We start from the raw sequence: 22,424 nt of genomic DNA on the forward strand, positions 1-22,424 counted from the left end.
AGGGTTTCCCCACTGAGCGCCGGAGAATGGACTGATCTGGGGGACCAGGGATAGGGGCGGGGCATGAGCGCCGCAATGCTTGCTGGGGCCGCCGTGCCTGGGCGGGGCCTAGCCTGAGGGCAAAGCGCGGGACGGACGAAAGAACCGGCCCGCGGGGTCTTTCGCGCGCTGAAGCTAGCGGAGGGCACCGGTTTCTGAGGTACCTACCTGCCGGCTGTTCCCTACCATGATTCTCGCGCGAGGGGCCGCCGCCGGCCTGGTCCTGTGGGGCTCCGCCGAAGCGCGTACAGGGCGGCGGGGCACTACTGACCGCCCCTGGCGGTTCAGACCGGTCGGGAGCGCGAGTGCCCAGTCTTGAGTGGATCCTAGCGGCGCCCGCTGTAGCGGATGTGAGGGGTTAGATGAGAGCTCTCCCTCTATGCTACTTTTCAGAGTCTGGTTTTCAATCTTATGGTTACCTGGGGAGAAGGGGGGAGGAATAAATGGGAGATTTGGGAGTGACATATTGTTGCTCTTGTTCAGTCGTGCACGACTCTTTGCGACCCATGGACTGCAGCCCAGCCGGTGGACTGCAGCACGCCAGGCTCCTCTGGCCTCCACCGTCTTCTGGCGTTTTATCAAATCCGTGCCTATCAAGTTCGTGACGTGAGCTTCCCTGGTGGCTCAGACGGTGATGCTATCTCACCGGCTTATCTTCTGTTGCCCCCTTCTTCCTTTGCCTTCCGTCTTTCTCCTCATCAGGGTCTAATTGGAAAGACCGCTCTTCACATCAGGTGGCCAAACTATTGGAACTTCAGCAGCAGCTCTTCCAGTAACTATTCAAGGTTGATTTCCTTTAGGATTGACTGGGTTTGATCTCTTGGCTGTCCAGGGGACTCAAGAGTCTTCTTCAGCACCACAATTGGAAAGGGTTGTGACACATACCCCAGTACTTCTGAAGAAGGAAATGGCAACCCACTCCAGTATTCTTGCCTGGAGAGTCCATGGATGGGGTCGCAAAGAGTCGGACACCACAGCACAGAGGCAAACAAGGACCTGCTGTAAAGCACGGAAAACTGCTCGATACTCTGCAATGGCCCATATGGGATAAGAATCTTAAAGAGAGGGGATATATGTGTATGTATAACTGACTCACTGCTCTACACCTGAAACTGATATAACATTGTAAATCAGCTATGCTCCAATAAAAATGTTTTTTTAGAAATCTGATGTTTAGGGATTAGTGGTTAAACTGCTAAGTGTGACCACCAGGCTCCTCTAGCGTCCTGTCCTGTGTTTCTTTGTATCGCACAGAGCTCCCTTCACAGGCAGCAGTTGGCACCATAGTGAATGTTAGGGACACCTTGTGCTATGCTGTCTACTATTTCACATTTAACAAATGCTGGTCCTTCAGAAGTAGTTTTGTACAAATAGTACCAATTCCAAGCTCAGCTGCAGGACAAGACAAGAGATTGACTGATAAGCTTTTGGGACAAGGAATAGCAACTTTATTTGGAAAGCCAGCAGACCCAGAGGATGGTGGACTAGTGCTCCCAAAGAGCCATTTTTCCAGAGTTAGAATTGAGACTTCTTTTATCCTAAAAGAGGAGGGAGTGTTGCTGGTTGTTGCAAACTTCTTGGTGCAGGAATCCTTTGTTCTTGTAGCTACCCAGGGAGGTCTGATCACAATGCTCCTAAAAACCTCAAACAAGACAATTATTTTCTGTTCTGTAACTTTTTATGCTTGGAAAAGTGTTAGTACCTTTAAAGATCAGAATTCTGAGAATGGGCCCTTCTGTATATTCCAGGCTGTAGCCATAACATTCTCCTACAAAAGGTGCAAAGCCTGCATTAAGCCCTAGCAGGGAACTAAGGTTAGAATTAAAGGAATAGAAAAGTCAGGTTTGTTCTCTGTTAAACATGTTGGGGAAAAAAAAATGTTGAAAAAGCTTATTGAATACAATTTTAAAGAGCAATAGCATACTGTTGCAGCTTTCACTTGGATGGTTCAAATGTTTAACACATCTAATATCTAATACCACTTTCTCTTTGATAGGAAAGCAAAAATTGAAAAGGCCTTCAACGTTACAAGTATACGAGAGGGAAGTGAAAAAAAGTCTGAAGATGAAGGTATTTCAGACCATCTGCAGGCAGCTTCAAAGTTCAAAGACGCTTTTTGTAGAAACAGCCCCCCGTGTTGTTTTCTCCACTTCCTCTTATTTGTGGGGCCGGAAGAAAAGAGTGAACCCTTATGAACAAGTGGACCAGGAAAAATACTCTGATTTGGTCAGGTCTGTCTTGTCGTTCAGAGGCCATGCTCGGACTCCACAGTCTCTGTTCGAGGAAGATGCTTTACTCTATGGACCAGTGAGTAAGAGTAAGGCCCCAAAGCAAGAAGAAGCAGTTCCACAAAATTGGTTTCCTCTGTTCAATCCAGAGAAAAGCATAAAACCAGACCCAGCAAGGGATCCTCCAGTTCCTCTGAAAATCCCTTTTCAAAGGAATGCGATACCAAGCGTGACCCGAGTCCTGCAGCAGACCATGACATCAGAACAGACTTTCTACCTGGAGAAGTGGAGGCAGCGCATGATTCTGGAACTGGGAGAGGATGGCTTTGCCGAATATACTTCAAGTAATCTTCTCAATCCTGATTCTTACGGTTATTATGTTTCCCAGAGTAGAAGGCACCACTATAGCTAGTGAGGAGCTGCTTTCAGATGATAGTATTAACAGCGTTTTTTATAACTCACTTTATTATCACGACAACCCTATGAAGCACAGATACCATTATCCCCATTTTACAGATAAAATTAAAGCAGAGAGATCAAATACTCTGACTAAAAGATGTATAAAATTCATTCGGTTTATAAGCTATAGACTTAAGTATTAGAATTTCCTGGTTTTTTTTTTTAATGGAATAGTCGATAATCACATAATGGAGTTCTAGTTGTTGCTAGGCATTCTGTTCAGAATCTAGTAAATGCCCCCTTGCTCTGGTTACTCATAAATTTAAAGACTGGCAATAAGTCAGAACATGTGATCTGTATTTAGATCTTAGTAAACGGAGGTAGATGTTCAGAGCCTGCAACTCCTGTCCTAACTCACTAACTTGTACAACCAAGGAAAATAGCTTTCATAAAATAGATTCCACCCAAAAGCAAGATGAAAGAAGAGACCGTTAGTACAGGTGAATTCGCTGCTCCCCAGCAGGATCACAGTTGTTAAAGCTAAGTTTACACTGAGCATCCTTTTTAGTCCACGCTTCCCAGAGAGCAGGACATGCACCCGTAGTGGTCCAGAAGCACTTTAATATAGGAGTAATACTTATTTTGAGGCATCTTTGAACAAAGATATGTGTATGCGTAACACATTAAACCTGTGGTCACATGTGGTTTAAAGGAAAAATGTTAAGTATTTAGGTGGCATTTGGATATGGCGAAAATTATCAAGCCCCATATAAATTCCTCAGCTGCCTCAGCCAAGGACTGCATGCCAGGGCTGACTGCCCTCTTAATATAGTTAAGTAGTAACAACCATCAAATTTCTCAGCTTGTTAAACGAGCAACATTTTAAAAAAATATTTTAGTGGCATTTTAAATTTTTTATCTGAAACACTAGAATTTAAAATGGACATTGTTTCCTATGGAAAGTTTGGTTTTGTTTTGTTTTATTCTCTTTAAACCAGAACTATCACAGCTTGTGGGAATCTAAGAAACCTGCTGGGATGTTGCGTACCTAGGTGTGTAGCTCTTGGCACAAAGGAAAGAAGTACTTTGCTGGCTCTTTCATAAAGGAGAGGAGTTGTTTGGTTTGAGCCAGCCCACTATCCCAGGCGGAGAGAAAACTGGTTGACTCCATGAAATCAACTTTATAGATCTAGATTACTAGGATATGATTTCTCTGTCAATTTAGGATCAACCTTAAACAGGCAGAATTATTATTTTTTTTTTAATAATGTGGCAGTCACATACAGATTCATGTCATGGCCCAAAAAAAAGAAGAAAGAAAAAGAGCAGGAAGGAACATCCCTGGCAGTCCAGTGCCTCCACTGCAGCAGCGCTAGTTCCATCCCTGGTCAGGGAACTAAGATGCCACATGCTGCACAGTGTGACCAAAAAAACCCCCAAAACATAGGGTCAGTTTCCCAAGCACCAATTTACCTATTGAAGATTGTGGAGGATAAGAAAGTCTGACTTTGATTTATACTTGTGTTGATCCTAGTGGGAAAGCTGGAGTTTATATTTTCCTTTTTTTTCTTTTTTTTGCTACATTGAATTTTTTTTAATTCTAAAATATCCATGCTTGTTAGAATATAGGAGATTCATGATTTTTTTGTTTTTAATATAAGACTTGAAAACACTGCACTTTTATTCCTTTAATTTATTCAAGGAACACTGTAACTTAATTGCTATCTGGAATAACTCTTAAATCTTTTAAAATTTATTTTCACAAGTTGAAACATGTTTAATGTTCTTAGCTTTACAATCCTAAGGGATCCTGTAACCCAGATCCTCATGTTTGTTGCCTTGCACCTTACATGTGAAGAGCTCGCCAGGGGGTAAAGACTGCAGTGGAGAATGGGTTGTGTCTTAGCTTGGCTCTTGATAAAGCCGTTTTTTTCCTTCCTGTTTTTAACATGTTTGTGTTCTGCTTCATTAAAGCTAATCTGTAGATGAAAACTACACTTCTTTTCCCTGGGTTTTAATTCCATAAGTCTTAAACATTTGTAGGCCTTTTATGTACTGATAAGTCCAATTAAGGCAGGTAAATTCGGAGTGGAATAACTTAGGTCCTCAGTTGAATTTCACTTCACTTTCCAAGTCGTGTCCCCAAAGCAATTCCATTTTTTGCCAGTAATAGAACTGACCTTTCAAAATCTTTGTAAAAACTATTTGGCAAAGGTAATATGGTTTGCCATTGCCTCATTAGCTGAGATGACTTTCCCCATTTTCTGTGAGCGGGTCTCCAAGCACGTATATTTGTTCCTCTGTTTCTGTGTGTTGCTCTACCTGATGGCCCCTGAGTTTTCTTCTTGCTCTACTGGGTGACGGGCTGGAATGAGCATGGACTCTGGGGCCAGGCCCATGCCACTTTTTGCTTTGGGCAATTTAATAGCACTGCCTAGGACTCATTAAAATGGGGGAGAAGATCCTTATCTTGCCAGGTTGCTGTGTTTCAAAGTTAACAGTTTGAAAGTGCCAAACTTAGCGCTTAGTATAGCAACACCCTCTGTCTTTCCTTCCTTAATCAAGAGTCAAGTGAATATATAGTATATCTCAAACTTGTTGAATATGTTTGTGTTCCCTTTTCTTAACTTAGAAGTATATGAGGGAAAAAAAAAATGAGGACAGAGCCACTCTCAGGCTGCCCTCATCCTAAAAGCAAGCGCAGATGCAGAATGTCATGTTTTCCTCCCCTCCCCCAAGCCCCACAACATTAATTCCTGCATGCCTTGATTTTCATGCCTTTCCTGTCACTAAGCCTATTGGTAAAGGACGCCTCCACCAGTGTTCATAAGTCAGATTTGGTTGTAAAAAGAACTATAAACAAGTGCAGTTCTCTAAATGTCTAACAACTATCACAGCTGGTTAACTTACTGGTTACCTACATTAAATGAATTCTAAAATTCACAGTGCTATGTGAATTCACTAGGTATGATCCTGCAGCCCCCAAATCTTCAATTCTAGCTTTGGCCTAATTCTACTAGAAATGCTTCATTTTAATCCGTTGTATTATCTAAACTCTTCTAGTCCCTTTTGTTCTCAAAGTGCATTCTTAGGTTTCACAGGAGGCTGAAATATGGTGTCTTAGAGGTTATCACTTAAAGGAAATTCATGTGATTTTTAATTTCACTGTTCAGAGTCTTATAGAGTATTTGTTCTTTAGTACTAGCTTTGTTTGGGGTATTTTTTGTTGTTGTCCCTTTCCTCTGATTTTCTTTTCAGACATGTTTTTACAAGGGAAGCAGTTTCATGGAGCCTTGGAAAGCATACTTTCACCCCAGGGGAACTTAAAAGAGAGAGATGAAAGTCTCCTTGAATCTGGCTACGTCCAAAGTGTGCAGCATGTTTTGAAAGACATCAGTGGAGTGCGGGCCCTGGAAAGTGCAGTTAAACATGAGACCTTACAGTATGTGGGTCTGCTGGACTGTGTGGCTGATTATCAGTAAGTATATTTGGTTTTTCACATCAAATGTGGAGGTGAATTAATTCTGGGTGGGACGCATGGTTCCCATTCAGCACTAGTTTCTCCTCTCAACTCCTGCTTCAAGGTAGAGCCTGTGCAGTCACATCAGGTGAGAGCCACGTCATCCTTGTCAATCTGTGTGCCCAAGTCAGGGTGTTTGGCAGAAGAAAGGTGCAACTGTCCGGTATGGCTAGGATGGCCTGTTTTCCAACATGTTCTCCCGCTCCCCACCCTCAGGCAAGGTGCCAGCCATAAGATCCAATTTGATTCCTGCATTGTTTTTCCTGTTTTGCTAAAAATGACACCTTGGTCTATTGGCCCTGAAAATCAACTTTCTTCAAGGCTTCCATGCAGTGTTTGACATGCAGAGGAATGCTGAGCTCACTAAAACTTCCTGTGATCTTTAAGTTGCTGCTGTTTTCCCCACTTACTCCAGATTTCAAGGGTAGATATAACCTGCAGATATCCGTATTCCCCCAAAAAGCATGTGAGCAATAAAGAGGGTGGGGGCAAAATCTGTTAGTATAACCCATGGAACTCTAGTTAATAAAGATACTGGGCTCTGGAGACACGCTGCCTGAGTTTGGTTTCTGGGTTTTCTTCTTAACTATGGGCTACTTACTTAGCTTCTCTGTACCTCCATTTGTTCATCTGTAAAATAGGGCAAATAATAGTACCTACCTCACAGGTTTGTTACAGAGGTAACATTCCTGGTACAGTACTTAAAATGCATACTATCTGCTCAGAAAGTGGTAGCCTTGTTATTTTCACCCTCTTCTCTCTTTTTAACTGCTGTTTAGTGTGAATGAAGTGTATCCGCTTCCATGTTGGGAGCTCTCAGGTTATTTCTAGAGTTTCGCAGTCACAAACCAGCAGTGACCAGGTCTTCTTGTGTCCTGTCCTGACAGTTTCTTTCGGCAGGTGCACAGGGTCATCGGTTTGTTTTGGTGAGTGACCTGTGAGATACAAATAAATCCAGTCAATCTGAAGTAGGCCTGGGCATGAATGATTCTTAAATTCTCCAGGCACTTGTCTCTTGCACCCAGGATATCAAACCATTGCTCTACGGTACAGACCTGAAAGGGAAATTGTGGGGTCACAGGGAATGGATATTTTAAGACTGTGTCTCGTCATTTCAGTCTGCGTTTCAAAATAAATTAGGTTAAGCTCCTTTTCATTTGTTAAAGAGCTATTTGTGGACTGTCTTATTGCAATTTTAATTTGGGTTTATACTATTAAGATTTTTTTTTCCATGGTATTAAATTCTATAAGTTATAGTACATTTCTGGAAACAGTGGTACATGGCAGAACTTGATACTGTAGGATATTTTTATTTTATCAAGGGAGAGAACTGGGAATGGTAGCCCCCTGGGGATGCTGGGGCCTCTCTTCATTTGCAGAGATTGTCAAGCTTTATGGAATGGAAAACAGTTACAAAGATGATATACTACCTCTACATCTGCACCATCCAGTTAGGGTAGCAGTGGGCCCTGTAGGCCACTAAGCACTTGACTGGGACTGGTCCAAACTGACGTGTGCTGTAAATACACAAACTAGATAACAATGAGTTTGCACAAAAAAGAATGTAAAATATCTCATTAACAACTTTTTAATGTTAATTATATACTGAAATGATCATATTTTGGATATATTGGGTTAAATAAAATGTTAAAATTTCACCTGTTTCTTTTTGGATGTAGCTACTGGAAAATTTTAAATGGTGTGTATAGCTCACATTTTCTTTCTTTTAGACAGCGTTCCTCTAGCCTGGTTTTATAAATACCTTGCATAGGTTCTAACTTCAGAGTTATGTTAACAGGAAGATCTCCCTCTGAACAGCTGGTTTTGAACCTGAAGTCAAGACAGAGCAGTAAGAGCGCTTGAGAGTCACTGGTTCTCAACTCATCCACCCTGCAGTCCTTTTGACATGTGCGGTTGGCCCCAGGATGGGGGAGAGGGAGGAATGTACTGGTTGTTTTACTAAAAAAAAAAAAGTGGCAGGACTTTTTTCTTTTCCCAAGATCCCTAATAGAAAGTAATATATACCTGCCCTGTGTGTAAACTTTTAGGACAGGAACCAGGTCTTCTCATTTGTTTTTCTACATATTGCTGCTACCTTTTAAGTGTTGATGGACTTGAACTCCAGCTTTGGTTTCTGAGGCGCCCTGATGCTTGGTCCCTTACAATGGGGACTTTGCTGCTGGTCTGTTGTGGTTCATTCTGATAGACGTTTGAAGCAAAATCAACTAACATACTAGCAGATGTAGTTTCAATTCCCTTGTCAACTGTTAAACCATGGAAGTCCAAAGAGAAGCCTAGAAAGTTGAGAGGCTTGCTCTGGGGAGACTGTTTCCCAGCCCTGGCACCTGGCCCCTCACTGTAGCCCTGTGGTGAACCCCTTCACACCTCGTCACTGACCTGAATGAGGGGCTCAACACCTCTTCAGTTCCAAGTAAAGTTCTGAGGGCTGTCTGCTTGGAACTGGGGGGAATGGAAGCCATAGTCATCAGGTGACAAGCAGCAAACTATAGTAAGAAGAGGGTTAGCCTAACAGAGTCGCAGTTTGAGCTGTCACCTTCAAGGGCTTCGTTTGGTTTCTCTCTAGGGGCAAGCTTTGTGTGATTGATTGGAAGACATCAGAGAAGCCAAAGCCTTTCATCCGAAACACGTTTGACAACCCACTGCAAGTCGTGGCGTATGTTGGTGCCGTGAACCACGACGCCAACTACAGCTTTCAGGTCAGGACGCAGAGCCTGGCTTACTTCAGGCTTTGCCCATGCCAGGTCATAGCTCCTTCAAATTCTATCCTGTGTGTATCCGACCACTTCCTCTGTTCTGTCCTTCTACACTTCACAGAGCACTTTCCCCACTTCCTGGGCTTTTTGTTGTTAATAATTCTTTAATGATTACAGTGGGTTCTTTATGTTCTTCTTTCTGTTCTTGTGTATCATCAGCCCGTCTTAGAAACTGAGGTGGGAGCTCTCACTGCTAATTGTTTTGCTCTGGGCTTGCCCTGGAGTGAGAAGGGAGCAAGCCTCAGTCCTGGTGCCGCTGCAAACTCTGGAATCGCCCTGCTCTTTCCTAGGTTCAGTGCGGCTTGATCGTGGTGGCCTACAAAGACGGGTCCCCCGCCCACCCACATTTCATGGATGCCGAGCTCTGCTCCCAGTACTGGGCAAAGTGGCTTCTTCGACTGGAAGAATATACAAAGAAGGAAAAGAGCCAGAATATCCAGAAACTAGATTAGGGGCAGGAAGCCGCCCTGGAACAGGAAGCTCTTGTTCACAGTCAGGAAGATGTGTTGCTATTTTCTATGACCTGAGATGAGGTGTCACAGGGTCTGAGAGCTGCATCAACACAGGCACAACCAGTAACTTGTTGGAATTATTGCAACCAAAAAGGTGAAGCCAGAAAAGTTAAATTCAAAGAATCTGACTTGCGCCCATAGAAGACCAGCTTTGCCACCTTTGGCTGGCATTTCCCTGGATAAGGGGCAGGTAGCACTGGACTGCCACAGTGTTGCTGACTCTCTGACCTTCTGTGTCCAGGGCAGTACACTCAGTCTTTGCCCTGAGACATTCAGGGCAGTGAGGCTTGGTGTGCCAAGCGCTTCCCTGGGGCACACCGTGGGGAGCAGGCCACGTACCCCCAGAGTGTGTGTGCAGTGAGAATGCCAGTGGAGATTCCTAAATCATGCCTTAGCTTTTGGGGTTCCCTGTATTTCATTTGAGGGAGAAAGCATCCATTTACCATTTTTAAAGAATAAACATGTGATCTCTTAGCCTCCAATAAACATTGCTCTCCGGAAAGACTGTGCACACTCCCTGTATCGCTGCATTGCCCCTTGACCTTCTGCCAGATAATCCTTGGAAGCGGCTGGGCCCCCTCTGAGAATTGTACTTCTGGGTATTTTGGTAGCTATCTTCTGGTTTGAGTCAAGGAATCGTGTACATGGAGAAAATTGTTTATGGAATTTTCCAGCTATGGGGAACAATAATGACATCTTTGGGTTTTGTTTTTTTTTTCTGTGTTTGATCAGTGATAAAATTGATTAGTAGTCACTGGGTTTGGGAAACCTAAATAAAATGCCCACTACCCCCCTGGGGGATGGCTCCCTGTTTCATGGTGTAGGTTAGCACTTAAGTTATAGTTGCTATCTTTAAAATAATAGGTGCTACAGTCACTTTTTTCTTTCATTAGCCATTAATTATAAGAAATAAAAGATGAAGTAAAGGCTTTTGGTTTTGCTTTTTATTTAAATGTGTGCATTTATAGGGTGATTTCACAAACCTGGAATTGTTTAGATTTTATTTGTAAATTCAGTATCTTACCCACCTTAATCTTGACCCAGTAGCTTTGGGGTGTGTTACATACATATGCACACAAGGTCACCTCGCAGGGAAAGTGAGCTTTGAGTGGGGCGAAGGATTGAGGGAGACCTTGTGATGCCTCCACACACCTCGCGTGCTTTTCAAGCAGCCTAGTGAGTGAGTGAGTGAGTGAAAGTCGCTCAGTCATGTCCAACTCTGTGACCCCATGGACTATAGAGTCCATGGAATTCTCCAGGCCAGAATACTGGAATGGGTAGCCTTTCCCTTCTCCAGGGGATCTTCCCAACCCAGGGATCAAACCCAGGTCTCCCACATTGCAGACAGATTCTTTACCAGCTGAGCCACAAGGGAAGCCTTTCAAGCATCCTATATTCCAGTAATTTCCAAAGTCAGGGATCACGTGAAAATATTCGGAGTGTCCCAGCTGGTGTGGCCCCAGCCCCACCAAGCACCACCCTGGAGTTCAGAAGCCCAGACCCAGCAAGTTCTCTCTGGTGCAGATAGTCACACCCTGGACCTGTCAGTCTACACCCAGAGCTAGTTCAGTTCAATCACTCAGCCATGTCTGACTCTGCGACAAGTAGCACACCAGGCCTCCCTGTCCATCACCAACTCCCAGAGCCTACTCAAACTCATGTCCATTGGGTCGGTGATGCCATCCAACCATCTCATCCTCTGTCGTCCCCTTGTCCTCCCGCTTTCAATCTTTCCCAGCATCAGGGTCTTTTTCACTGAATCAGCTCTTCACCTCAGGTGGCCAAAGTATTAAAGTTTCAGTTTCAGCATCAGTCCTTCCAATGAGTATTCAGGACTGATTTCCTTTAGGATAGACTAGTATGATCTTGCTGTCTAAGGGACTCTCAAGAGTCTTCTGTAACACCACAGTTCAAAAGCATCAATTCTTCGGCACTCAGCTTTCTTTATGGTCCAACTCTCACATCCATACATGACTACTGGAAAAACCATAGATTTGACTATATGGAACTTTGTTGGTAAGGTAATGTCTCTGCTTTTTAATACACTGACTAGGTTGGTCATAGCTTTTCTCCCAAGGAGAAGCATCTTTTAATTTCATGGCTGCAGCCACTGTCTGCAGTGATTTTGGAGCCCAAGAAAATAAAGTCTGTCACTGTTTCCATTGTTTCCCCATCTATCTGCCATGAAGTGATGGGACCAGATGCCATGATCTTAGTTTTTTGAATGTTGACTTTTAAGCCAGCTTTTTCACTCGCCTCTTTCACTTTCATCAGGAGGCTCTTTAGTTCCTCTTTGCTTTCTGCCATAAGAGGGGTGTTATCTGCATATCTGAGGTTACTGATATTCCCCCTGCAATCTTGATTCCAGCTTGTGCTTCATCCAGTCCAGCATTTCACATGATGTACTCTGCATACAAGTTAAATAAGCAGGGTGACAACATACAGCCTTGACGTACTCCTTTCTCAATTTGGAACCAGTCCGTTGTTCCATGTCCAGTTCTACCTGTTGCTTCTTGACCTGCATACAGATTTCTCAGGAGGCAGGTAAGGTGGTCTGGTAGTCCCATCTCTTGAAGAATTTTCCACAGTTTGTTGAGATCCATACAGTCAAAGGCTTTAGCATAGTCAATGAAGCATATGTTTTCCTGGAACTCTCTTGCGTTTTCTATGATCCAACAGATGTTGGCAATTTGCTCCCAAGCTAAGGTGGCACCAGTTGTCCCATGAAGGACCCTCAGTCCACCCAGGAAGCCCTGCTGGGAGTGAGGACAATTACAGCCTCCCTGCAGCCCCCACCCCTCAGCTTTCCCAGTGATGGACGCTCAGCCCTGGGGGTCTGGGGGGCTCAAGCAAAAAGCAGTTGTTTCACTGCCGAGGCTCAGAAGAGCACATCTAAAGGAGCCACAGCTTTTCAAGAGTTGCCATGGCTGTTACCAGTGTTTGGATTCCTCCTGCTCCTGTATGTGACTTGGCGTATTAACCTCCAGTGAAGTGAAGCAGGATTTGCAACAAGGAGAGAGTCTAGTTGAGGATAATTCAAACATTTTGAAAAGGAGGTGCAGATGGCTCTACTGAGACTTCCTCACAAAAGTGCAGAACAGCCAAACTGCCCTGAGCTCTGAGAGCATCCGGTAGATGCAAAGCTGTCTACTCGAAAACCATTCCCCTTCTTCCTCTGCAATCCTACACCTTTTTTTTTTTTTTTTTTTTTGGCAGTGTGGCTTGTGGAATCTTAGTTCCCTGACCAGGGATTGAACCTGAGCCCCAGCACTGAAAGTGCAGAGTCCTAACCACTGGACCACCAGGAAACTCCCCATGCACTATTGTTATTAATGCATTTAGCAGCTAGCAAAAGCTCCATGGTGGCACTGAAAGCCAATTTTCAGTTTTTTCCCCCTCAGACTTGGCTTCTCGCTCAGAGCCATCAGCCCCCATTAATCTGGGACCATTAACCTCTATAAACCTCCTCCAGTTCTAGGAAAGCTTGTCAACAAAATCCAACATACGATTTCTGTAAGCATTCATCCTAGTGAATACAGGAAGCGGGTTTGTCCTAAGTCATTGTGTTTCCAGGTAACCCATTTGCATGGAGAATGCCATAGACAGAGGAGCCTGGCGGACTACAGTCCATGGGGTCACAAAGAGTCAGACACAACTGTGCACATAAACTCATTACTTACTTAATTTGCCTACAGGCATTAGAAGGAGTTGGAAGGGGTAATTTGTTTTAATCACCAATCTTTCCACCTGAGCAATTAAACATTTGATTATAACCTACCCTACCATCCTCCTACACACAAAAACTAAAGCAAGGAAGGTTGGAACTTTTATGTTTAAAGAAACACCTTAGTCGTTTGGAGTTGGTGCCTAAGGAGAAACACTGTCTTAAACCAAACCAATTAATTACTAAGTAAAAGACAAGTGACTCTCCTGGGCTCCCACCACCTCCTTCCTTTCCTCCCAGGTTAACAAGATGTCCTGGCTGGCATCTAACCCACTGAACTTGAAAGCTATTTACACTAAAGAGGCTTCCTAGGGAGACCGCCTTACCTGAGCAAAGGCTTCCCTGGTGCCTTGACAACCACAGCTGTCAGATTTAAGAAATGCATTCGTGAAGATCAATCATAAAACACTATTCGAAGTTAGAGTGGGGTTTGAGATTTTTCCTTTTTGCTCAAGAGATTTAGGGAGGAAGATGGGGAGACAGAAAAAATAATAGGCATTACACATAAAAGCCCTTCTCCCTAATCCTATTTCCCTCTCGCTTGAGATGTGTGTGTGCCTGCTAAGTCACTTTAGTCGTGTCTGACTCTTTGCAACCCTATGAACTGTAGCCCACCAGGCTCCTCTGTCCAGGGGACTCTCCAGGCAAGAATATTGGAGTGGGTAGCCATTCCCTTCTCCAGGGGATCTTCCTGACCCAGGGATAGATCTTGGGTCTCAGGCATTGCAGGTAGATTCTTTAACCATCTGAGCCACCAGGAGAGCCTCCCTTGAAATAAACACCATCATAAATTTGGTGCGTTCTCTTTCTAGCACGTCCTTTTACAGTCTTAAAACTTACACATGTGCTGGTCTCCATGAATAACAGGCAGTTCTGCTTTCTGTGTTGGTTTCTACCTCTGTGTCTCAATACTAGTCTCAAGACCATCCAGGTTGACGCCCCTAAATCCAGCGCAGGAGCCCCAGCCGCTCTGCGTGTCCCCTCCTGCTTCATAGTCTCACCTGTGGACTGTTAGACTGTTCTCTCCTGCTGACATCACTGCAGTGAGCACCCCATGTGTGCCTGTTCACAGGACACGCAGGGCACGTGCAGTGCAGCAGAAGCAGGTGTGGGTCTTGGCCCTCCCACTTACAGCTCCGTGACCTTGGGCAGGTTACCTGATCTCTCTGTGGCTGGTTTCCTCATTTGTAAATTGAGGGGAAATGAGAGCATTTCTTTGAGCTATGCAGATTAAATGTGGCTGCATGCCTGGCACACGGCAGGAACCAGTACCTGTTGGCCATCCTCATCTCCATCGAGATGAGGCCTGCCATGTCCACCAGGTCCCCATCGTGCCCGGCGTGGGCGTCACTGCCCAGTCCCCCCACCACTGTGATGTCAGCTCCCGCTCCCACCATGCTAAGTCTTGTCAGTCGTGTCCAACTCGTGGCGACCCCATGAACTGTAGCCCTCCAGGCTTCTCTGTCCATGGGATTCTCCAGGCAAGAATACTGGAGTGGGTTGCCATTTCCTACTCCAGGGATCTTCCTGACCCAGGGATCGAACCCTTGGCTCTTATGTCTCCTGCATTAGCAGGCGGGTTCTTTACGACTAGCGCCACCTGGGAAGCCCTTCCTGCTCCCACCAGTGCTGCTGAAATGTCCTGCTTTCCTGCATCTTTACTATTAAGAGCGTGTAACATGCCAACATGATGGGGTGAAAATTTTTACTTTATAGCTTCAAAAGCATTACTGCTCGAATTGTTTGTGTCGCTAAGTTGTGTCGACTGCAACCCCAATAAATGGAGCCCGCCAGGCTCCTCTAAAATCTGTGTTAAAACGGGACTGCCACCTAGTGGTGGGAGAAGATGGCCTGCAGTTAGGGCAAGAAGCCCAAGTACAGGTGGACCCATGCGTACCTCATTGGGTATTTCAGTCATTCACACACATCTGAACTGAAGCAAACCACATGAGAGCTCTTCTCTTCTCTTCTTCGCATTTGAGGCAACTTGTGATTCCTCACTTTTTCTGGTACGACTGTGGAGACTTGGCTGCCCAGAGCTGGGCAGCCTCTTCCAGCCAATGACTCTGGGTCCCTGGCTCACAAGAGCAGTGGGGTAGATTAGGAACAAAGCTGTTTACAGAACGGAGGCTTCTGAGGCTCCAGCCAGGGAGGCTTTCCCTGAGCAAACATCTTCCCATGGGGGGAGGTTCAGGAGCAGGCAGTCATCAGGGCTGTGCCGAAAACTGCCTCCCAGGGCTGAGCTGAGCCCCAGTCGATGTCCTTCCAAACCAGGGCCTTGGATGTTCTGCTGTGAAGACTTCTAAGATTACAGCTGAGAAAGATGAGTGCACGAAAATGTTGTTCAGTCACTAAGTCATGTCCAACTCTTTGCAACCCCATGGCCTGCAGCAAACCAGGCTTCTCTGTCCATCACCGACTCCCTGAGTTTCCTCAAACTCATGTCCATTGAGTCGATGATGCCATCCAACCATCTCATCCTCTCTTACCCCCTTCTCCTCTTGCCCTCAATTTTTCCCAGCATCAGGATCTTTTCCAATGAGTAAGTTCTTCACATCAGGTGGCCAAAGTATTGGAGCTTCAGCTTCAGCATCAGTATTTCCAATGAATATTCAGGGTTGATTTCCTTTAGGATTGACTGGTTGGATCTCCTTGCAGTCCAAGGGACTCTCAAGAGTCTTCACCGATACCACAGTTCAAAAGCATCCATTTTTAGGTGTTCAGCTTTCATGTTCCAACTCTCACATCCATACATGACTACTGGAAAAACCATAGCTTTGACTAGATGGACCTTTGTCGTCAAAGTGATGTCTCTGCTTTTTAAAACACTGTCTAGGTTTGACATAGCTATTCTTCCAAGGAGCAAGTGTCCTTTAATTTCGTGGCTGCAGTCACCACCTGCACTGATTTTGGAGCCCAAGAAAATGAAATCTGACACTTTCCAACACGAAAATATTAATCCATACTATCAAAGTTAGAGATACATATTAAAAGATCTCTGAAAAAATGTTCCATGAACAATACAGTGTTAAAAAGCAATGACTGGGACTTCTCTGGTGGCACAGTGGATAAGAATCCACCTACCAATGCAGGGGACATGAGTTCAATCCCTGGTCCCTGAAGATTCCACGTGCCACAGAGCAGCTATGCCTGTGTGCCACAACTATTGAGCCTGTGCTCTGAAAACTGGGAGCTGCAACAACTGAAGCCCATGTGCCCTAGAGCCCATGATCAGCAACACACAAAACCATTGCAACTGGAGAAAGACCACACAGAGCAACAAGGACCCCACACAGGCAAAAATAAATAAAATTATTTTTTTTAAAGCAACGATTAACATAACACTGTAAAGAAACTGTACTCCAATAAAATTTTTAATTAATTAAATGATTTTTTTTAAAAAAAGCAATGATGCTAAGATGTCATATAACATGTCTGTAAGTCAGGACTGTCACTAAATGGGATAGGAAACGATAGAAAAAGAAAACAAAGTCTAAACGACAAGCAAAGGTCAACTGTGATTAGAAACATACATTCGGGCCAGTCCTGTCTATAGCATGGGCTCCCACGTCTCTGAGCTGATGTTTGCACCGAAGCCTTTGCTGAAAACAACTTCCCTTCATCCCTTTGTTTGACCGAGCCTTAGCTCTTTAAGTGCTTGGACCTGAGCCCCAGCCTGCCCTGACCAGCACAGAACAGAGACGGGGAGCCTCAGCATCGGGTGTCAGGCGAGTCACTCCCCTCCCCTGTGTCTCTCTCCTCATCAGGTAACGTGGGGACAGTTCTGACCTCAGTGCTATCGGGAAAACTAATGCAAGGAAACGTGTGATGATGCTGGAGATGGAAGGGGTACTGGACAAGCCTCCGTTCCTTCCTCCTTGGAGCTGGCACCGATCAGCACGTGAGGGTTCCACCCTCCTCTGGCCTCTGGAGCCACTGTTGTCACCACCCATTTGCATGCTTAGTCGTGTCCTACTGTTTCTCTCACTTCACCCTTCCAGATGTTTGTGTCACCTCCCCATTCACAGGACGCATCAACAGCGCCGGACAGATGCGGGGTCTTCAGTACATCCGTGTATGTGCTCATCAAACTGCCCCACGTGTGAATGCTTATGTATCCATCACCATGATCAGCAGTTACACACAGGGTGGGGAATTTTTCAAAAATCCAAGACTTGGTGACCACCACAGGACACGACCCAAGGGCCAGGTGGCACAAGCTGTGAACCTGGGTGCATCCTGAACGCAAGGCCAGGAGAGTGAAAGAGGCTGATAAAGTCACACGGAACAGTTTTAAGAGCGATGAGAGGAAGGACAAGCAACAAAAGGGAACTAGCCTGCCCGAGAAGAGCAGGAAAAGACCTGGGGGTCAGGGTGGCCCCAGAGACGTTCTGGTTAGTTCTGGTCAGCTCTTTGCTGAGAGGCTGTGGCTTCACTCCTGAGCTTGGCAATTTGAAAGGTATTATATCTAGGAGACAGGCCTGTAGAGTGGGCTTTGTGAGGCAGGATAGAGGACAGCGTGACAAGAAAAGCACAGGGTGTGAGTTAGAGGTTTATTCACCCTTTCACCCAACAAATGTTTACTGAGTGTCTGTTTTGTGACAACTTGGGCAAGACGCCGAGGACGCAAGACAGACATGGAGTTTACAGTCTAGAGCTACAGAAATAAACTCCACCTCTTTTCTTGTTGCTGTTTTATTTATTATTATTTTTAAACTTTTTAATTTTTAAACTTTGTATTTTGTATTGGCAAATAGTCGATTAATAACATCGTGATAGTTTCAGGTGAACCGCAAGGGACACAGCCATACATACGCATGTATTCAGTTACTCTCCAAACTCCCGCTCCGTCCAGGCTGCCACATAACATTGAGCAGAGTTCCCAGTGCTGTATGGTAGGTTGTCTTTGGTATCCATTTTAAATATACCAGTGTTAAACTCCACCTCTTGAAAAGAAAGGCCAAAAAGTTACCTTGCAAAGGTGCATGAATCCAGAGAAGGGAAGAAATGGGGCTATTTTTACAATCCACCATGCTAATGGCATGACCCAGACAAGTTACACAAAGCCTTTGAGCCTCAGTTTGTAAATGGGCAAGATAATAACTACTCCATAGGATTTTTATAGAGATTAGAAATAACAAATGTAAAGTCCCTTGCACATAACCGAAACTCAATAGTAGCTGAGTTATTGTTGTGAGTAATGAAGACATTTCATCTCTATTGGGCACGAGTGTTTCCTAAACTTCTGTCAATCCTGTACCACCACCAGGACGTTCACCATACCCAAGGACCACTTAGACAATTATTTACACAATGTTTTTCTTTCAACACTCTCGCTCTTCTTATTTGAAGAAATTTATTTCAAAAGCAAACTGTATCTCACCGCCACTCTGAAAAAGAGCTATGACCTGCTGTAAACAGAAGGCAATGTAAAATAAAGACAACAGAAACAAAACAGTGCTGTTTATTCTCAGTTCCCTTGCTTTCTGAAGGTCAAATCTGAGGCCCACTTTCTCTTGGTTAAAGAAGCGCCAAAAGCTACAGCCTATAGAGGTTCTCTTCTTAGTATAATTGGAGAGACAAGAGGCCTTTTCCATAGTGCGCTTAGGTTATTTGGAGCAGCACACAGAATGGTCTCGAGTCATTAGGAAAACACCGAGTCCAGACCAGTGACCAGAGGGAGAGAATGGCCTGTCTGGCCCCCTCCCACCCTCGTGACGGCCATGAGCCTCTGAGGGGCTCTAAGATGGGGGACACACGTGGGACAAGGTCTCAGGTGTGCCTCCTGGACCTGTCACTTCCTAGCCACGTAACCATGGGCCCATCCATTGGTATGTAGGAAACCTTGGTTTCCTCAATGGCAGAATGCAGCTGGTAACTTCTCATGTGCCTCATGGAGTGGCCATGAGACCCAATTGTGAACAAACCTGTATGTCACTTTGCTTCTTTTTTTTTTCCCCATTCATTTTTATCAGTTGGAGGCTAATTACTTTACAATATACTTTGCTTCTTAATCTGTAAACTACTGTATAAACAGAGCAGGTCGTGTGGATAGTCCCTGAGGCCAGGCATGAAGAAGTGGGGACAAAGGGGTGAAGTTAGAGGAAGGGAGAGCCTGCCTGCTAGCTGCTGGTATAGATAGATGACCAAGTGTGGGCACACTGGTGATGGAATCAGTGCCCTTACAGGAAGAAGCCAGAGAGCTGGCTTGCTCTCCTCCCACCTCAGGGACACAATGAGAATTTTGTGGCCATCTGCAACTGGAAAAGGACCTTTACTAGAACATGCTGACCCCTGATCTTGAACTTGTGGCCTCCAGAACTGGAAGAAATACATTTCTGTTGTTTCTAAGCCACCCCATTTATGGTACTTTGTTAGCAGCCTGAGCTAAGGCTTCTTAGTAAGAAGCTTAGAACGTCAGCCTGCAGGTTTCATGGTGTTGCAGGTGGACCAAAGCTCCATGGGGCTAAATGCCCCTGGGGCCACCCTCCACCAACAGATCACACGCGGTGGATGAAGAGCCAGCTTCCCACCCCTCGGGGTGCCCTGAACCCCCAGCTCCTGAGTAACCTGCTCCTGGTTAACTCTGGGCTGTCTTCTCTTTCCCTTTAACTTCCCTGGGACCACATCACAGCCCTGTCTGCTGCCTGGACAGTCGTGAGCTGGTCAACTGGATGAACGGACAAGACGCTTGGCAGCAAAGGACAGGGGTGCAGCTTGCCCACCACCCCACACAGTCTGCTGCTCCCAGCGCGTCCAGACCACACGGGGCACGTGCGCAGCCTACAGCTCCTGCACAGGAAAAGCGCTTCTCAGCTGTCCCCACCAGCCTGCTATTTGTCATCCCATCCATCTGCTGTCCCCACGAAACACTCCCCCACGTCAGCTAAAATGGTGCACTGGGCTTGGAACCGGTTGAGAAAACGTCAGGCGGATGGAACCGAGGAGAAACCCGAAATAGCAACCCTGTGGACTGTCGTGGCGGCCGCAGGGCTCGAGCCTCGGCACAGAAGGCCGGACTCCGGGGCCCAGGAGGCCTCTCCAAGGGGATTGTTCCATGGTGTGGGGTGCAGGGAAGGCCCTGGGAGGTGTGAACAGCTGGGCCATCTCCCTCCACTCATCTACCTGGTGCCTGGTGCCTCCGCCCTACTTCAACTTCCTTTCCCTCCTGCTTCTTGTCCCCTCTCTGGGAACAGAGGCAACCCCCCAGACATAAAACTGGATATGTTTAAAGCTGCTATTAAATATGTTTATCTATTAGTTTTCCAATCAAGCCTCCATGTACATGGTGGCAGGAGTACAATAAGAGTGTGAGGATTCTTGGAACATCCTTGGTGGTCCAGTGGTTAGGACTTCATGCTTCCACTGCAGTGGGCTGCAGGCGGACCAAACTAAGATCTCTGTGTTCTTGTGAGCTGGAGATGGGATTTTTTTTCCTCAGAGGAAAGGGGTCATTCTCATCAAGGTTGTCTTGATCTCAGAAGAGTGGGTCCTTACACATTCATCCATTCAACAAGTATGTACTGAGAGCCGACCATGAGCCAGGCAGTGTCCTCATCCCCAGGGATAACACAGTGAGCAGAACAAACCAAGTGCCCACCTCGCAGAGATTGCAGGGCAGTGAAAGAGACAGATAGTAAACAAATGCATGTATAAATGTCAGGAAGTTTTAAGTGATGTGAAGAAAAACAACCCAGAGGAAAGGAAACAGAGATAGAGGCTACATCTTGACTGGTAATCAGGCAGTGTTCCAGTGTTCCAGCTCCACGGGGCCACATGACAAACCTCCTCAAATCTGAGTGATGGCAACAATCACTTTATTATCATTCAAGATTCTGTGGGCTGACTGGGTTCAGCTGGGTGGCTCTTCTGCTCCCTGTAGAGTTTTCCTGGGGCTGCTGTTGTATGAGGCTTCGCTGGGTGGGAACATTCGGGGTGATTCATTCACACACATGTATCTCAGCTGGATGATGAGAAGCCCAGGCCCTGCTCGGATGTCAAAAAGGCTGAGCCCCCTCTGCCTGCAGTCTCAGGGCTCTTCCCTCTTTGCTTGGCCTGTCCATATGGCCTTTCCTGCAGCCTTTCCAGCAGGGTGGTCAGACTTCTTATGTGGCAGCTCAAGGCGCCCCAAATTCAAAAGCAGAAGGTGCCAGGACTTCCCTGATGGTTCAGGGGTTAGCAATCGCCTGCCAATGCAGGGGGACACAGGTTCAATCTCTGGTCTGAGAAGTTCCCATATGCCACGGAGCAACTAAGCTTGTGTGCCACAATTACTGATGCCAGCTTCCTAGAGTCCATGCTCCACCACAAGAGAAGCCACTGCAATGAAAAGCCTTCACACTGCCACTAGAGAGGAGACCCCACTCACCACAACTAGAGAAAGCCCTCACAGCAATGAAGACCCAGCACAGCCAAAAAATAACAAAATAAATTATAAAAATAAATAAAATTTTATTTTAAAAAAAAGGCAGAAGCTGCCAGGCCACATTAAGGCTTAGGTCCAGAGCTGGCACAGCATCACCTCTGACACATCTTGTCGGTTAAAGTAAGTCACAGGCCCAACTCAGATTCCACGTAGGAGGCAGGCTGATGGGACAGAGCACTGAGGGGCATGGTTCACTGGGCGCTGGTCACCCAGAGGCCTTGATGATGGTGTGACATTTGGGCAGAGACCAGAATAAAGTGAAGAGGTGAGCATGCAGCAATCCAGGGCGTGCAAAGGCCCTGAGGCAGGGATGTGCTTGGGTTGTGAGAGGAAAGCAGAGTCCACTGTGGCTGGAGCTAAGCTCTGGGCCATGTCTGCAGGCCAGGGAAGGGGGTAGGGGAGTTGTGACCTGCCAGGACCCACAACAGTCCTCTGGTCTCAGTGCTGCTGGATCATGGGCTTTTGGGTCCAGACTCCCTATCACTCTCACCAAGGCCCCAGGACCACCCTGTTTCACCTGCAGCCTCCCCTCTACAGCTCTGCATGTACCGCCTCTGCTGGAAGACGTCTCCACAGCTCTGAGCACCCCCTACACACTCCCAAGTTTTACTCACTTATCTTACCTCTGTCCTGTGTGCATGTGCACTCAGTCATGTCCGACTCTTTGCGACCAAATGGACTGTAGCCCACCAGGCTCCTCTGTCCATTGGGATTCTCCAAGCAAGAATACTGGAATGGGTTGCCATGCTCTCCTCCAGGGGATCTTTCTGACCTTCTGTAAATTAAAATGTACTGTGAACAGA

General features: G+C 45.9%; 1 protein-coding gene across 2 annotated transcripts; it reads left to right on the forward strand.

Moving 5' to 3' along the window:
- The first annotated feature begins 84 nt into the window (after positions 1–84).
- Positions 85–10,395, forward strand: MGME1 (mitochondrial genome maintenance exonuclease 1). 2 transcript variants are annotated; one of them, XM_065921274.1, is made up of 6 exons: positions 111–199; positions 872–1,116; positions 2,036–2,611; positions 5,925–6,144; positions 8,771–8,903; positions 9,251–10,395. In XM_065921274.1, the coding sequence occupies exons 3-6, from the start codon at positions 2,104–2,106 to the stop codon at positions 9,410–9,412; spliced, it is 1,023 nt and encodes a 340-aa protein (XP_065777346.1). In that variant the 5' UTR covers positions 111–199; positions 872–1,116; positions 2,036–2,103; the 3' UTR covers positions 9,413–10,395. The 2 variants fall into 2 exon arrangements, with proteins under 2 accessions (XP_065777345.1, XP_065777346.1); XM_065921273.1 differs by lacking the exon at positions 872–1,116 and having other exon boundaries at positions 85–199.
- Positions 10,396–22,424: the final 12,029 nt, after the last annotated feature.

The sequence above is a fragment of the Muntiacus reevesi genome, chromosome 2, assembly GCF_963930625.1.
Source record: "Muntiacus reevesi chromosome 2, mMunRee1.1, whole genome shotgun sequence".
NCBI lineage: Eukaryota > Metazoa > Chordata > Mammalia > Artiodactyla > Cervidae > Muntiacus > Muntiacus reevesi.

Excerpts from the sequence above, each read along its gene's own strand:
- MGME1 (XM_065921273.1), top strand. The coding sequence starts at position 2,104 with ATGAAGGTATTTCAGACCATCTGCAGGCAGCTTCAAAGTTCAAAGACG. Across the intron at positions 6,145-8,770 it reads GACTGTGTGGCTGATTATCA|GGGCAAGCTTTGTGTGATTG; the intron begins GTAAGTATATTT and ends GTTTCTCTCTAG. Across the intron at positions 8,904-9,250 it reads ACGCCAACTACAGCTTTCAG|GTTCAGTGCGGCTTGATCGT; the intron begins GTCAGGACGCAG and ends GCTCTTTCCTAG.